Below are 15469 nucleotides of genomic sequence, written 5' to 3' on the forward strand. Positions count from 1 at the left end.
CACTCACACTGATCAAATTGTTGAGATACTTCTTACTGAACCAATTCACCACAGGAGCATTTGGATCACTCTGACACTACTTCACTGGTGGCTTCGAAGTTGATGCGGATACTCATGTTTGTGAGGATTCTCAGCATGATCCGTTTACTCCGTGTGCCGAAGCTTCTGAGATTCTGGTTTGAATTGGAGAGTGTAAGTTTCAGCACAACTCACCGTCATGTTTATGCAAGAAATTTTCAATGGCAATATGTTCACACTGTACAGCCAGAGGAGAACTTTCCTTGCCACAGTCACCTTTGGCTTGCTCACGGGGGGGGATAATAAATGAAAGAATGCACAATATATTATGAAACTTTAAAAGGAACTTCCAAATGATCACATATGGAATTTAAGATATTATTTATGTGCAGTAGCACATATAGGCTGTCATATTAAATGTTATACCGTCTTTCGGATGAGACGTAAAACCGAGGTCCTGACTCTCTGTGGTCATTAAAAATCCCAGGATGTCCTTCGAAAAAGAGTAGGGGTGTAACCCCGGCATCCTGGCCAAATTTGCCCCTTGGCCTCTGTCCATCATGGCCTCCTAATCATCCTCATATACTGATTGGCTTCATCACTGTCTCCTCTCCACCAGTAAGCTGGTGTGTGGTGAGCGTTCTGGCGCAATATGGCTGCCGTCGCATCATCCAAGTGGATGCTGCACATTGGTGGTGGTTGAGGAGATTCCCCCCTTCTATGTAAAGCGCTTTGAGTGCTGAGAAAAGCGCTATATAAATGTAATGAATTATTATTAATTATTATACCAAGAAGGACTTGTTATTCTCTAGTTTTTCAGAAAACCATCTATGATCTGATTATTTAAAGGGATAGTTCACCCAAAAACTTTGCCATAATTTACTCACCCTCATGTTGTTCCAAACCTGTATGAGTTTCTTTTTTCTGTTGAACAGAAAAGAAGATATTTTAAAGAATGTTGGTAACCAGACACCTATTGACTTCCATAGTATTATTTTCCTACTATTGAAGTCACTGGGTGCCGTGAACTGTCTGGTTACCAACATTCTACAAAATATCATCTTTTGTGTTCTAAAATAACTAAAAGCAACTCAAGAACCCCAAACAGCCTAAAATAGTTTTTAATAATAAGATTTAAAAATAAGATGAAAGGATTTTTTATTTCATTTTTGTAGTATTTTCTCACATTTTTCCTCCTGTGTCATAACACGATAAACCAGCAAGCAACCGGAATTTTTTTGTTGTATTTTATACACCCTTACTGTTCTATGGATACTTTATGTTTTATTATCTATCGTTTTAGATGTCTGATGTACAGCTTGAAGAAGTCAAGAAGTTATTCAGGCTTGTCTTAGCTTTCCTGATGATGGTCCTCATTTGGCACTGGAACACTTGCGTACAGTACTTCATATCTGTAATGGAAGAGTTTCCCCAAGACTGCTGGGTTGTGAAAGAGAAAATTGAGGTATGTCTCATTTTTTATTGCTTATGCAGGCATTTGTTTGACATGATGTGTTCAACATGTCTAACTTTTTTTCTGTTACATTTTGCAGAATACCTCGATCGGGGAAAAATACTTCTATGCATCCTTCAGAGCTTTCTCTCAAATGGTCTGGAGATCAGTTGACTCACCAACACGTACGCCGCACAATATTCTTTCCACATTAATTATTTTTTGAAAAATGATAATCAATCTGATAATCAGTCTTCGGTGCAGAATCACTTTTACGATCAGGATTTGGGATCTTTTTTAAAAAAAACCTGTGATAATCTATGATGTGATGTTACTTTTAAGTGATCAGACATATGATTTCCATCTGCCAGATGAAAACAAAAAAGGCAATGGCTTAGCCATTGTGGCATAAGGTTTTGCATGAGCAAACACCACTGAAGAACTGTAAAAATAAAAAAGTAGTTTACATTGAACTAAAGTGATTCCCTTTTGTTTGTTTTTTTTAGGTGTGGATGAACGGTGGATAGCTGTTGTAAGCATGGTGATTGGATATGTAATGTGTATTGCGTTTATTTCTTGGATGATCACAGCGTTTGGGAGCATGTCTGCGAATGCATGCAAGGTAAAGATGAATTTTAAGAGTTAAAATTAAAGCTGTTTGTATTTGTTAAGTCTGTTTATTCAACAAATAAATACAAGGCGGCTCTGATGATATTATGCCATGATATATGAATATTTCAGATAAACCAGGTACAATCCTCCACAATGTTCCAAAAGCTGCCCAGAGTGTTGCGCCAACGTACCACTGCCCAGTACAAGTGGCACTGGGATAAGAAGAGCATCCTCGACATCGTGTCAGAACAGCTCAGAAAGGTTTCTAATTGATTCATATATATAAACTTCAGATAACACACAATATGTTTTTCTGCTGTTCAAACAATCATTTGGCTCAAACTATAATAATTTTTAATAGTGCTTTGTTTTCTGTTTCAAAGGATATCATGGCAGAAATATGCTCCAACCTGTTGAGCAAAGGCATGTTTTTGTCGCTTAACAAAGAGTTCACCGAAGCCATCTTGATGAGGTTGAACAAGGAGTGCTTCAGTGCTGGTGACATCATAATTCATCAGAATGCTCAACCGCACAATATGTTCTTCATTGACTGTGGACGGGTGCTGGTGAAGAACGAGGCTTTCCAGATGGAGCTGTGTGATGGAGATTACTTTGGAGGTGACGTATGAGGAACTTACTGTTGTGTGATTCAGTTGAGAAGTAGTCTCGTGTAGAGGTTCGGCATAAAGTCTGGTCCACATTGCAGTGCTAGTCAAGTCAAATTTAGCACTTTTCAAATACACATTGTTTCAAAGCAGCTTTACAGAAAATAATGTTTAAAATATCTGAATTTCTGCATGCCTCTGATAGTCACATTTTTATCAGATAATATAGGCGATAATATAGTTTACATTTTGCAACAATACAAGCAATATACAATATACATTATGCTGATACTGTATGAATGTGAATAAAGTTGGACATGCTTAAATATCCAACCTTAAATAAAGCGCTGGGCAAAAATGTTGTAACATTTTGCAATGAAATAAAAAATCAGGCACCTGAGACTATTTAATTAGTTTCAGCTGCCTGATTTTTATATATATACATACAAACACATAATTGATATATATATACTATATATATGTTTATATATATGTTAAAAATATGCTATTTTTAAGAAATATTTAAAAACAAGAACATTTGGACATCAAAACTTTAGCTTTAAATGCAATTTGTTTCATATCAAAAGGAACCTCTTGTCTGTCGCTCCGTTGTCAGTGTCCTCTTTTTCACTGCATGAGAAAACAGATGTGTGGTGTGAGAGCGTGAGAACAGTGTCAATTACATGAGTTTCACACTCAAAAATGCTCAAAATTAGATTACAGAGCTTGCCAGATCACGAAAATGTTTTCCCAGTTTTGTGTGCAGTATTGATCAGATGGTCAGTCAGATAATCTTTGCTGTGAAACTCCAATGTTGAGTTTTAAAACTCCATTTTAAGTTTTGTGTTTCTGCAGAGATCAGCTTCCTGTTTGGTGGAAGGCAGCTGGCCACAGTTTCTGCACTGACCACCTGCAGCCTTTTCACCCTGTCATTACGAGAGTTTCAGGAGATTGAGGAAGAGTTCCCACATGTTGTGAACGAACTGAGGGGAGCAGTTCAACAGCATCAAAAATATCTAGAAAGTAAGTCTCGCATTATGAGTTGCTTTGTACGGTCATCGGGAGGAGACATGTTCGGTTCACTTAGTTTTGTCTTGTCTTTAACTTGTGGGAACGTGATAAGTTGTGGCCACGAGATCATTTTGTCGTGTAGTTGTGGGAAGTTCGGATCATTTTCAATCTTTGAATCTCGTTCATCAAAATGAAGTCATTTCGTTCATTTCAGCAGAATGTATTTAAAATGTTACATGTTAGCCAAATTCCCCAAACACATCAAATGTTGATCGCATTTAGAATAAGAAAAAAATTGCAATGCAAGGAAAAGGCCAAATTATGAGAAACAGATCTTGGGACTGACAGGAAGAACGAAAGACTCGGACCCGATCCCGAAGACTCGAGAGATGAACTAATCATTTCTGTTTCCAGTACAGAATCTATTGGATGTTGCGCATGCGCGGTCAACACAAAATGAACAAATCACTCTCTGAGACAACTCGGTAGTCCCGAGTCATATTACACCGTGTCCTAACTACACGCAATGCGCGATAAAAGGTATCTTTTCCATGTTAATCAGAGTTTTTGTCCTAACCAGCCGCGACGGCGACACGCGTCGTTTCTATTTTAGAAACAATTTCTTTTTTTCTGCGACGTTGCACTGGAACAACAAACACAAAGTGTGGCAATGATAATCACAGGTACTATTTATGTGCTTTATTTAATGTTAAAAGCATGCAATGTGACTTTGAATACCATTTAGTGCTCCCAGCTTTGTACAGTAGCACCTCACTGCAGTACACGAGATCCAGGGGGAGGAGTTGGATCCAGATCTAAGTGATGGAGATGGGTAGGTTTAGGGGTGGGTTTAGGGATCAGGGGGTGGAGATGGGTGGGTTTAGGGATCAGGGGGTGGAGATGGGTAGTTTTAGGGGTGGGTTTAGGGATCAGGGGGTGGAGATGGGTAGGTTTAGGGATCAGGGGGTGGAGATGGGTAGTTTTAGGGGTGGGTTTAGGGATCAGGGGGTGGAGATGGGTAGGTTTAGGGGTGGGTTTAGGGATCAGGGGGTGGAGATGGGTAGTTTTAGGGGTGGGTTTAGGGATCAGGGGGTGGATATGGGTAGGTTTAGGGGTGGGTTTAGGGATCAGGGGGTGGAGATGGGTAGTTTTAGGGGTGGGTTTAGGGATCAGGGGGTGGAGATGGGTAGGTTAAGGGGTGGGTTAAGGGATCAGCTGTAAAAGCAACAATGGATAATTCACCTGGATCTCGCAGTACACGAGATCCAGGGGGAGGAGTTGGATCCAGATCTAAGGGGTGGAGATGGGTAGGTTTAGGGGTGGATTTAGGGATCAGGGGGTGGAGATGGGTAGGTTTAGGTATATGTAAGATGAGGACCATCTCGCTTTCTAGCTGTAAAAGCAACAATGGATAATTCACCTCAGATCTTGAATTTAAACAAATGGAAACAAGAACGTTCAAACTGTGAACAAGTATATTCTTTGTTACGGCCTAAGCCTTATGAGTGTTGTATTTGTATTTTGTGTGTATCTGTTTCTGTGCTCTGATTAGTTTCTTTCTCTTCTTTCTCTTGTTAGGCTCCGCCCCTGCGCACCTGTGTCCCGTTGCTCTAAAGGCTCCTGTTGAGAATACAAGTGAAGTGTGAAACCGAATGAGGCACGCAGCGGTGAAACCCGGCTGTAATTAGCCATATAATAAATGTTTAAACTGCACTTTACCTCACGTGTCCTTTTATGTTGCTTACCCCTTTTCCAACGAGCATTTTAAAAACAGGGGTTCGTAACATCTTTGACAAAGATTGTTTTAGTAACTCAGTAGCCTATGTATTTTTAATAATGTTTAAATGGTGTAATATTTGTGAATTTGATTATGTAGCCATCTTATCCATTTTCTTGCGAGTGCCGTCAAGATTACACTCTGGTGCTGTGAACCTAATTCTATTCTCAGGATATTTTTTATACCCTACAATTTATAATCGTTTAAATATTGATTGCAAAGGATGGAAAGCGACCCAAACAATCTGTAAAATAGTTTAAATGTGCCTTATCCATCACATTCCGTGTCTGTTATTGGTTCATCATTACTATGTTTTGTATCAACAACTATGTCTTTATTTGTACAAAATGCTGCACATTCATGCATTTCTGGATTTTGCACACACAAGTTGTATTGTATTAGTTTAAATGTAGTGACGCACATTTGTGAATTTGTCAAATAAATGGGTAGTTGTGCACACATTAATAATTAGCACCAGGCCTATATTCATTTGTATTTGTTTGTGTGTGGGTTGTGAACTGCTTAAAAACCGCGAAAAGAAAGTCTCAAAAACCAAATGAATCAAATGAGCTTGACTCAGAAAAGACGTGTCACCTGATCCACAAACGCACATCTTATTTTTTGCATGCGCAAATTATGATACACTAAATACAAAAGAAAACATTTGTATTCACAAAAATGTCTCTATTTGTACAAATTGCTACACATTCAATTTTGAATTTTGCACACGCAAGTTGAAAGGCATTTGGTTGTAGTACTTGTAGATAGTCAAACATATCTGCAACATTTATCAAGTTCATAGTGCTTGCAGTTGCACGTGTTAATCATTTTGATACTATATTCACCCCATAGTATGGCGGCATTGTTGAGATACAGAATCAGTGTAGACATTTGGCTGGGGAGACGAAGGGTTTCTGAGACAATAGGTAATATAATATAATATGAATACTTAGAAGAACATTACAGCAGGTGGCATCGATGCACTGTATTAGTTTGCAACCCGCCGCTAGACAACCAAAAGAAGCGCGTTGCGTTGTCTGGCCTCCAGATGGCGCTGTTTCTCCGTGATCTTTACTGTCCGATCTCCAGCAGGAACTGACGTTTGTGTCTACGACTACATGAGCAAATTTTCCAGCTGGAGGAAAATGTCCAGCGTCAAAGATCCGAGAGTCTGAAGGTGGGAATCGTCATTTATTCACACAAATTCTTACAATGTTTACCGTCAGCTCTGTTCTTCTGCCTACCGGAAGTATAGTATGTTCTGTTTGTCTGAGTATTTGTGTTGTTTGTTTTTCTTTTGCTTGTGTTTTCACTTTTGTTGGCGCGTAGAGTGCGCCGAAATTCCGAAATATGTGCACAAACATTGCGTAAAGTTTCTGAAACTAACTTTCTTCGAGAGAGATATTGTTTAAGTGTTTATACATTGTCTTTTTGTGATGTTTTACTGTGTCGGGGTGTTCGTGGCAGGTTATTTACTATGCTGACAGCAACATTTGATTATAAATATTAATCTGTATTGGCAATCTAGAGACTGTTGTTGTTGATTAGCTATTTTTTTGTCGCATGCTTTGCATCCATTACAAACTTTTGTTTAGGTTCTGGAATATCTTTCAAACTGTATGTACCCTTTATTCATTAAGATAAGATGGGGCTGCATTTCTATTTGGATCACTACTGTTAGTGTTTGGATCACTTATATTGATCAATATTTCATCTAATACGTAATAAAAAGCCCTCTTGAGCTCAGAACAGGTTAATGAAAGTTAGTGATGAAGCACAAGTATCTTCTGCAAATTCACTTACAGTTTTTGCAACACTGGGTGAAGCCTATAACAATTTAACAGTAATTCTAATATAATAGCTAAGATTCTTTCATCTGTATTTAAAGTTAAAATCTTGCTGACCATTTCTTTATGCAAGAAAATGTAATGCACTCAATTTGCATATTTACTTGTACTGCCATTCCGATGTTTTTTTTTTTTTTTTCATTGCAAACAAACTGAAATAGCACAGTCGATATTGTGTAATAATTATAATATTGGAATGTTTCTAATAGGAATAATAGCTCTTTTGTACGCTGCTTTGAGTCAGTATTGTTGAGAGAACTGACTGGAGAAGCAGGTTTTATCTTGTTTGTTTGTTTTTTGCCAGGCATAACTTAAAAATAGGTTTGTATAAATGTGTGGATTCAGCACGTATGTCCTCTTTAAAACTTCAACTGAAGTGGCTGCACATAATCGTGTTGTTCCTGCAGTGTTGCGTCACTGTAGTTATATGCATGAATCATGTGCCTTGGCCCTTGAGTTATCCTAGCTCAATATGCATTTGCAACTAATTTCTTCAGTTCTGCAATTGTTTTCTGTCACGTAAACCGACTGTATTGTGTCTACTGTAAACAGGACAGATGTAATGACATGTTTCACACATAATGAGTGCTGTATTGTCATCTATCATTCAGTTACCCTTCTGGACTTTCTCACTGTCTTGGGAACTATCTGTCTTCTCTTGACTTGTTTTTGCAAGTGCTTAGAAAAGCATCTGAAACCAAACTCTACCAAACGAGTCGTGATTTGTGTTCAGTGCATTTCTGAGTCTTAAAAGTTAGCTGATGTTCATAAACTGACGCATTTTAAAAGCCATATGCATTTTCTAGTTATTCATTTCCGTACTTTGAACAGCCGGATTGAAGCTTGATGAATCATTTCATTAAGTACAAAAACATATTTTGCTGTCTTCCATTATGATTTGACACCGTCTTTAAAAGGCTTTCAGATGCATAAATAAGTGATATTTGTCATTGTTAATACAGTGCAGTCAGGCATGCACCCTGAGTAGTGAACCATTCCCACAAGCTTTTAGCTGCAACGATTTGATAAAACCCGAGAGCGCAGAGTATGCCACCTGCCTTTTTTCTGACATGGAAAAAAAGGAGACGACACAGTAACTAGACACTCCATTGCCCGGTTTCACAGACGAGGCTTTATCTAGTCCCAGACTAAAATGCATGTTTGAGCTAACTGAAAGCAACTTGCACTGACTTTTCTTAAAATATGTCACTGCCATTGTTTTGTCTTAAGATGCACACCAGTTTTTTTTCTAAGACACATTTTAAAAAGCGACTTAAATGTCCTAATTGAACTAAGGTCTAATCCTTGCTTAATCTAAGCCCTGTCTGTGAAAACGGGCCTCTTAAAGAACAACAAATAGCTTTTTGGGTTGTTAGTCAACACAATGTTGGTTTAATAGAAGGTTTAGCACTATAAAATGGTTATATGTATGTATGTGTATATATATGAAGAGTTCAGATGCAAAAGCCTCTAAGTGCCATCTGAAATTTTCTTATAGATTGATCATTTTTATCAAGCTCGTATATTTAAATTCAATAATTTCACTTAAATGGCAATAAAGATTACCTATTAATTGTCATTTAAGTGAAATTACTGAATTTAAATATACAAGCTTGATAAAAATGATCATTCTAGAAGAAAATTTCAGATGGCACTTAGAGGCTTTTGCATCTGAACTCTTCATATATAGCCTATATATTATTATAATAATTTTTTTAGTACCTTTTTTTTGGATTTAATAATATAGCATTTTAAATATGAGCATCATAATTTTGCATAATTTGATGTCTTACTGATAAGACATGCTTGGTCTCGTTTGAGAACATTAGTTCCTGTCCTTGATTGTGATCTGTTTGCAGCGGTTGTAAAATCGCTCTATAAACGCATCTAAACTCATTACATCAGTGGGCTGGTTCACACAAAACGCATGTTTGCGGTTAAAAACGCAAGCTTTGAGACATATTTTTAAAAAGTTATTTTAACTTGAGCTGCAGTGTTTTTAGAATACAGTTTCACATGCATAAGACGCTGCGAAAGACGCGTGCGCGACAGTCAAACACGTTCACGAAGCAACTACTTTGCTTGCTTTCATTTTCAGTAAATTATAACAAAAATTGTTTGCGACTGCACATCAGTTAAAGTCGCCCTGTGGTGAAAATCAAGTTTTTAATGTTGTATATATGTCTATGTGGTGTTTTTAATATGCTTTAAGACTAACCATGTGCAGATTCATAAATCAACACCATTGCTGTTTATTTTCTCTTTAAAACTGCAGTGAACCAAAGACAGTCTCAAAAACGCGTTTTGAGACTTCGCTGGTGTTTCTTACATCACAAACTACCTTGTAACCAATCACGTCAATGTGCCGGTGAGCTTTAGCATATCATTAACTATGACCGCTCTGAAGCAGTGGAGTCGCAAGAGAAGCAAGGTTACATTCAAGCTATATGAAGAACATTATCACAGGATAAAACTTTTAAATGTCATTTTGGAGATTAAAGATGAGTTTTAGCCTAAGCGATACAATTATTGACTATTTCTGGGCAACCATAATCAACTAAACTCTGCGTTGCATGGCGCATAACACCCCTAAATGACACATTCTTCCTTGCTTTGACTTGTTAGAGACAGATATCTGGGGTTTTTTCAATCTGTTTCGTCGTCACTGTCATACTTATCATAAATCAGTCCTGCCCTATTTTTGTGGGTTTTTGCACATAATCAGTGAAGCAGTGAATGAGGAGCTGAATCCCAGTTCTGTCTTGAGTTTGTACCTAATTGGTTCTGTTTCAGTTGCAAGCTGGCATGTCCTGGGCCTGCAAGGCACAGGGAAATGTCTGGTATGTGCTTGTAAACGCCTGCCATTCAACCATTAAATCCGGAGTTTGATACGCCCTCACTGACCACTCACGTGAACTGTATTTTCCTGCTGACGTTTTGCGCGTTTTGCAATCTAAAGATTTCTCATATCTTCCAGGCGCTTATATTTACATTTCTTTTTTTAGTAGCACTTTTGCTCCTAATTTAAATTTAGGAGCACAATCGAAATTTAGAAGCTCCTTCTGATCAAATTAACCTTCTCATTTCAGGGTGATATTCGACTCCTCAAGTTTTGTAAGGTAATTTTTTTTTCTAACTTAATTAAATGTATGTCATCTTTTGTCAAATTCTTAAATTTATATTTGTAAACGTGTTCAGAATTTAATTAAAACAATAAATTCATTTAGAATAATAAGACACAATAAGGCAGAATAAGTTACCAATCAAACGAAATCCGTATCAACAAAATGAATCTTTGCACTGAAGAGATTGACTGATTTTTGAAACGGAAACTTGCAGTCGGTGGCGGCATGTCACTGTCTTTGTCACTGAATCATTCAGTCAATCAATTCGCTCAAAATGGCTGATTCATTTTAGAGAGTGACTGTCATGAATGGCAGAATGGGTGATTGACCCGACTTGTTCAAAAAGATCAAATGTCTGTGATTGGCTACATTGCTCAACCCTGCAAAACATGTTGTAAATAGAAACCTTTGACGCTCTCCAAATACGCACCGAATAGGGGACGTGTAACGATATTCGAACCGAACCGAAAAACCGCGATACACCACCCACGATACGAATCGCGATACTCTCATGGCGTACCGAACACGCCCGCCCCGCCCCCTGCTGTCCCGGCTCATTGGACCTCATGTCTTATGAGTACACAACGAATACAGCGTTGCCTAACCACAATTAACCACATTTAATCGCAATAAGCTCAGTGTTTTGTTACATTCGATAATAAGCAAGGTGTAATCTTTCAAATTCTGTCTAATTGATAACGAAATTCAAACATTAAATGTCGTTTTGGCGCTCTTTGATGTGACGTGACAGATCACCGTACTAGGCTCCTCATTTCAAGCGGGAGCGCGAGTAAACGCGATTCTCTTCCTCAGTTACATGAATGGACACCTGAAGGTATGTTGAAAGATACAGTATACTTGCTGAAAGGCATCATAACTCGTGTAATCGCTCAGTCAGTGTTTCAACAGTGGAAATACGTCAATAAAACGCTTAGTTTCTCACATAGCTTTATTTACCTCAGGCAAGTCATTCAGTGTCCACAGCTTGTTGGTTTGCTAAGGAAAAATGAACTCTTTCACTAAATAAATGCACTATATTAGCCTATATATTATATTTTACTTAACCTGTTAATGACATCTTGATTAGGCTATTTATTGAATGTTTAAAATATCTGTCATGAAAATGACAGCAACTGTGTAAATGATTATATTTCAATAATAGATTTGAGTAAAAATGTTAATGTAAAAACTGCCTTATGTGCAGTTTACATGTTTTCATACAATTTGTTACTTGAGTGTTGATTATTATTATATCTAAAAATAAATAGCAACTGAATTTAGGCTAAAAGCCTAGGCTCTGTTGTTAAGCTTTAATGTTATAGTAATGCGCAAGTAAGGGCTCCTATATAGTTTACAGCATTAGCAGATAATTTTTTTTTATCCTTGCGAAACGTTTACTTGTAATTGAATTAATTTAAAGACAAGGACACAATTTGTTAATTAAAGCACTGTTTAAAAAAAAAAGGCAATTTTAGCTTTCTAAACCCCCCACTCCACCTAAATGAACTGAACCGAACCGAACCGAGACGTCAAAACCGTGGGACGTACCGAACCGTCAGTTTTGTGTATCGTTACACCCCTAGCACTGAATCAATTAGCTAATATGCTTTTAGTAGTTTCGGCTGAGGGTGCACCCTCTAGCACCCCTGTAGACCCGGTCCTGATGGGATCTGTGGTAAATAATTTTTTTCACAGTCGCACCCATTCATTTTCAGTCACAAATGCGACTGAAATGGTGGCACTGTAGAGAGCCCTGTGGTCCTGTCATATGTAACAGCCTTGTGCATCTTTTTTTTTCAAGCTTCAGTCAATTCCCTTTTTCCTGGTGTAAGGTGCAGGGTTGCATTCATCCATCTAGGGCTCACATAACAAACATTTGAACAAAAGGGATTCATTTGTTTGATTCGGGACAAAATGTCATGCTAGTGTTGGTGCGTAATGGATTATGTCCATTACTGTGAACGATAGAACCTTGAATATTACCACACTATTGTGAACAGGATATTTGATTGTTAAAAATGGCCCAGAGCAACTCAGTATATTGACCACTGCCTTTTAAAAATAGCGCTACAAATGCATCATAGCTTGCACTGAACATGCAATACATCTTTTGAAAGCATTAATGTCCTGAGTATCCAACATTGAAATGTAACATTCTCTCAATTTCCAATTTCCCGTAGGCACCTGTTGTTAAGTTCCCGTCAGAAACCAGTGGTCTCCCCATGTACATAGCAAGGCAAAGCTGACACCATGGCCCACATATCCAGTGGCAATGGGTTTAAGTTTGACAGGCCAGCCTCTCCCGGTGTGGTCCGGCCCAAAGGGATTGTGGGAAAGGAGGAGGCTTTACGCATGGAGGTAGAGGCCTTGGATAAAATTAAGCGTGAGAAAGTGCACACACTCCCAGTCACAGCGTCTTCTGTTAATCTCCTTCCCAAACCAACGGGTCAAACGTCCACTAGCCGACAAGAGAAAGACCTCATTGTGTTCTGTGAATCAGAAACACAGAGGAAAGAACAAAAAGACAATTTTGAGGACATCGATTTGGATAAGCTGACCACGGAGGAGCTGGAAAAGCTGCTTCTGGATGACAGTTTTGGCACAACCAAAATGACAAGACCTTCCTCTTTGCTAGGTTGCAATCTCAGTGCGTCGTATCCTGGAGGACATGCGTTCAGCCCTTCTTCATTTCACTGGACACCCACTCCAACACATGCACAGACTCCCATTTTCCCCTCTGCTCCTTTCCTGAAGCCTCCATGCTCTTTCCAGAATGGCTTTAGTCCAGCTATGTCTCCCTTTATTAGTATGTCGGCCCATCCGACCCCCTTCCTCTCATTTACACCCGTACAGCCACCTGCTGCTCTGGCCTACTCACAGTCTGCCGTCTCCCCAGAGATGGCCAAGCTGTTCGACAAAATTGCCAGCACTTCGGAATACTTGAAGAACGGCAGGTCCTCCAGCATGGAAACGGATTTGGGAAGCGCCAAGTCCTTGGAGCCATTGCCTCAGCCCTCAGAACCTCCCAACATCAGCCAATTTGAGTGGCTGGACCTGGACCCGCTCAACAAGCACAAGGAGGTGGAGGTAGAGGAGACGCTCTCTGTATCAAGAGGTCCTTTCAAAGAGAAGTCTGGGAATGCTAGAGACCCATGGGATGCTGTTCTTCAGGATGAGCCTGAAGTTGTGAATAATGGCAGTCCCTCGGCAGAGGTGAATAGCAAGGCGACTTCGGCAACCCAACCAAGAAGAGCATCAACAGGGGCGGCTGTAACAAGAAGCCAGTCCCTCAGTCTACCTGCAACCTCAACGAATCACAGCCAAGGCAAACAGGTAAGAGAAACTCCCTTTCTGCCGACCCATAACATGTTGGCACATCCTCTTCTGCAGAGTTAGGAGAACCTGCACTGGGTTTGCAGGAGGAAGTAGAAATGATCCTAGCCAGGTGTCAAACCAGTTGTGTTTAATGCACATATAGTGAACAACTTGTGATGTTTCTCAGTGTAATCAAAACACATTTTATGTAGCAATGCAAAATGAATACAGTGAAATGTAAAAAAACCTGTTCTGTGTGAACTGCCCCTATGGCGGTAACTGTCACGCTTTACAGGGGATATATTTAAAAATGCTATTTTGAGTGTTTTACCAGTCAAGCGGCAAAAGCACAGCATGCCAATTAAATTGCTAATAATATCAAAACAAAGAAAAACATACTAATTGACAAGTTAGATGATTAGTTGACCATCGTGATCCACCCCGAATCAACAACATAGTATTTTGTAAGTGTCTCTTATGTTAGCATGGATGCTTGTATTTAAGAAAGCAGCAGTGCTCTGTGCTGTGACAGGATGTAGCAGTTAAAAATGTGTGCGTATGGTTTTCTAATTATTATACCGTGCCAGTGTGGTGAACGTCTTTGCGACATTTTTAGCTCGAGGCGATTTGCCTCTTTTGTTTTGGTCTTGTTCCTCATGGCTGGTTTCTTATCAACTCTAGGCAAGTTCAGCTGATGAAGTTTCATTTTACCACGTCTTATCTAACCCTTTTGCTTTATCGTTGGTCTTTCCTTAAAAATGTTGTCAGTGATTGCCAAAATAAAGAATGACTTCCTGAGAGGAATGTGCATTGAGTGAGACTTTGCTTATGGAGAGGGTGTGTAAATGTCCCCCCCCCCGAGAAATCCCGCTTCCCGTTTCTTTATGTTTGTTTCTGACTTGGACAATTGGCTGTTGTCACACATTTCCCACAGAACTTGAAGAATTTGTACCCATAACTTCTACAACAGATCAGCTTTCACTTAAAGATAAAAAAAAAAGGGGGTCATAGGTTTCGGTCTTTGCACTTCCTCATTTCAAGTATTAGGAATGAATATCATTACATTTCTGAATCACACATCGGGTCTAGTTCATGCTCACTACGCACTAAGCAGTCCTAGTGTTCTGGAGTAAATAGGTTGTTGTCTTTGTATAGTGAGGACTGCTGCTGGTCTCATTAGCACAGACAAGCCCCAGCTAGCTGTCTTTGCCCCATGGGTTCTTCCCTGACATGCCTGCAGCTCCCCGTTGCCATGGTATCCCTCTTTCAGAGTGTGCGAAAGAGCGGCGAAACTAATCTGAGCTTTGGCTTTGGTGTACAGTTACTCTGCTTCACCGCACACAACACCAGATACTCTTATCACAAGGCCTGGATATTTCAGCCCTTATCAGCACACACACTTCCCTAAAGACCTGTTTGTTGTTGTGTGTATTAACAGGCTTGGTGTAAGTGAAAATTCACTGTTGCCATTACTTTGTGCTTGTGGTTTGGGTTACAACAACACATTATCAAAAGTGGTTTCTCATTTTGAGGATTAAAGGGATACTTCACCGATTAGCATTAAGCTTTGTATCAGTAGAAACCCGGTAGTATTGTGGAATGACCGTGCTTCCCTCCCTCATGTCCCCCCTGAGACGAGAGATTTCTGTGTTGTGTGTCTGGAAAAAAACCTCAGATGACGCAAAAATCTTAATTTTGCGTCAATC

At 39.2% G+C, this 15469-nt stretch overlaps 3 protein-coding genes across 4 annotated transcripts in view; 2 read left to right on the plus strand and 1 right to left on the minus strand.

Moving 5' to 3' along the window:
- The window catches only part of rcn2 (reticulocalbin 2), a 13804-nt gene extending 13612 nt beyond the window's left edge, over positions 1 to 192 (minus strand). The window contains exon 1 of the mRNA XM_084409370.1: positions 37 to 192. The gene's annotated coding sequence lies outside the window, so the exon portion shown is untranslated. The remainder of the gene's footprint in view (positions 1 to 36) is intronic.
- The window catches only part of LOC311290708 (potassium/sodium hyperpolarization-activated cyclic nucleotide-gated channel 1-like), a 5529-nt gene extending 118 nt beyond the window's left edge, over positions 1 to 5411 (plus strand). The window contains exons 2-9 of the mRNA XM_084409369.1: positions 55 to 192; positions 1322 to 1483; positions 1572 to 1656; positions 1978 to 2093; positions 2213 to 2344; positions 2467 to 2701; positions 3544 to 3711; positions 5278 to 5411. Coding sequence (XP_084265495.1) covers positions 103 to 192; positions 1322 to 1483; positions 1572 to 1656; positions 1978 to 2093; positions 2213 to 2344; positions 2467 to 2701; positions 3544 to 3711; positions 5278 to 5345 — 1056 coding nt within the window. The 5' untranslated portion in view covers positions 55 to 102 and the 3' untranslated portion in view covers positions 5346 to 5411. The remainder of the gene's footprint in view (positions 1 to 54; positions 193 to 1321; positions 1484 to 1571; positions 1657 to 1977; positions 2094 to 2212; positions 2345 to 2466; positions 2702 to 3543; positions 3712 to 5277) is intronic.
- A 1160-nt stretch (positions 5412 to 6571) lies between these two features.
- pik3c2a (phosphatidylinositol-4-phosphate 3-kinase, catalytic subunit type 2 alpha) overlaps positions 6572 to 15469 on the plus strand; it is a 37191-nt gene continuing 28293 nt past the window's right edge. Inside the window, exons 1-3 of one of the 2 annotated variants that reach the window (XM_084409021.1) lie at positions 6595 to 6653; positions 10413 to 10442; positions 12629 to 13781. In XM_084409021.1, the coding sequence (XP_084265147.1) occupies positions 12699 to 13781 (1083 nt within the window). In that variant the 5' untranslated portion in view covers positions 6595 to 6653; positions 10413 to 10442; positions 12629 to 12698. Of the gene's footprint in view, positions 6654 to 10412; positions 10443 to 12628; positions 13782 to 15469 lie in introns of both variants that reach the window. The other variant, XM_084409020.1, reaches the window with a different exon arrangement.

Source organism: Rutilus rutilus (genome assembly GCF_951802725.1).
Source record: "Rutilus rutilus genome assembly, chromosome: 5".
Lineage (NCBI taxonomy): Eukaryota > Metazoa > Chordata > Actinopteri > Cypriniformes > Leuciscidae > Rutilus > Rutilus rutilus.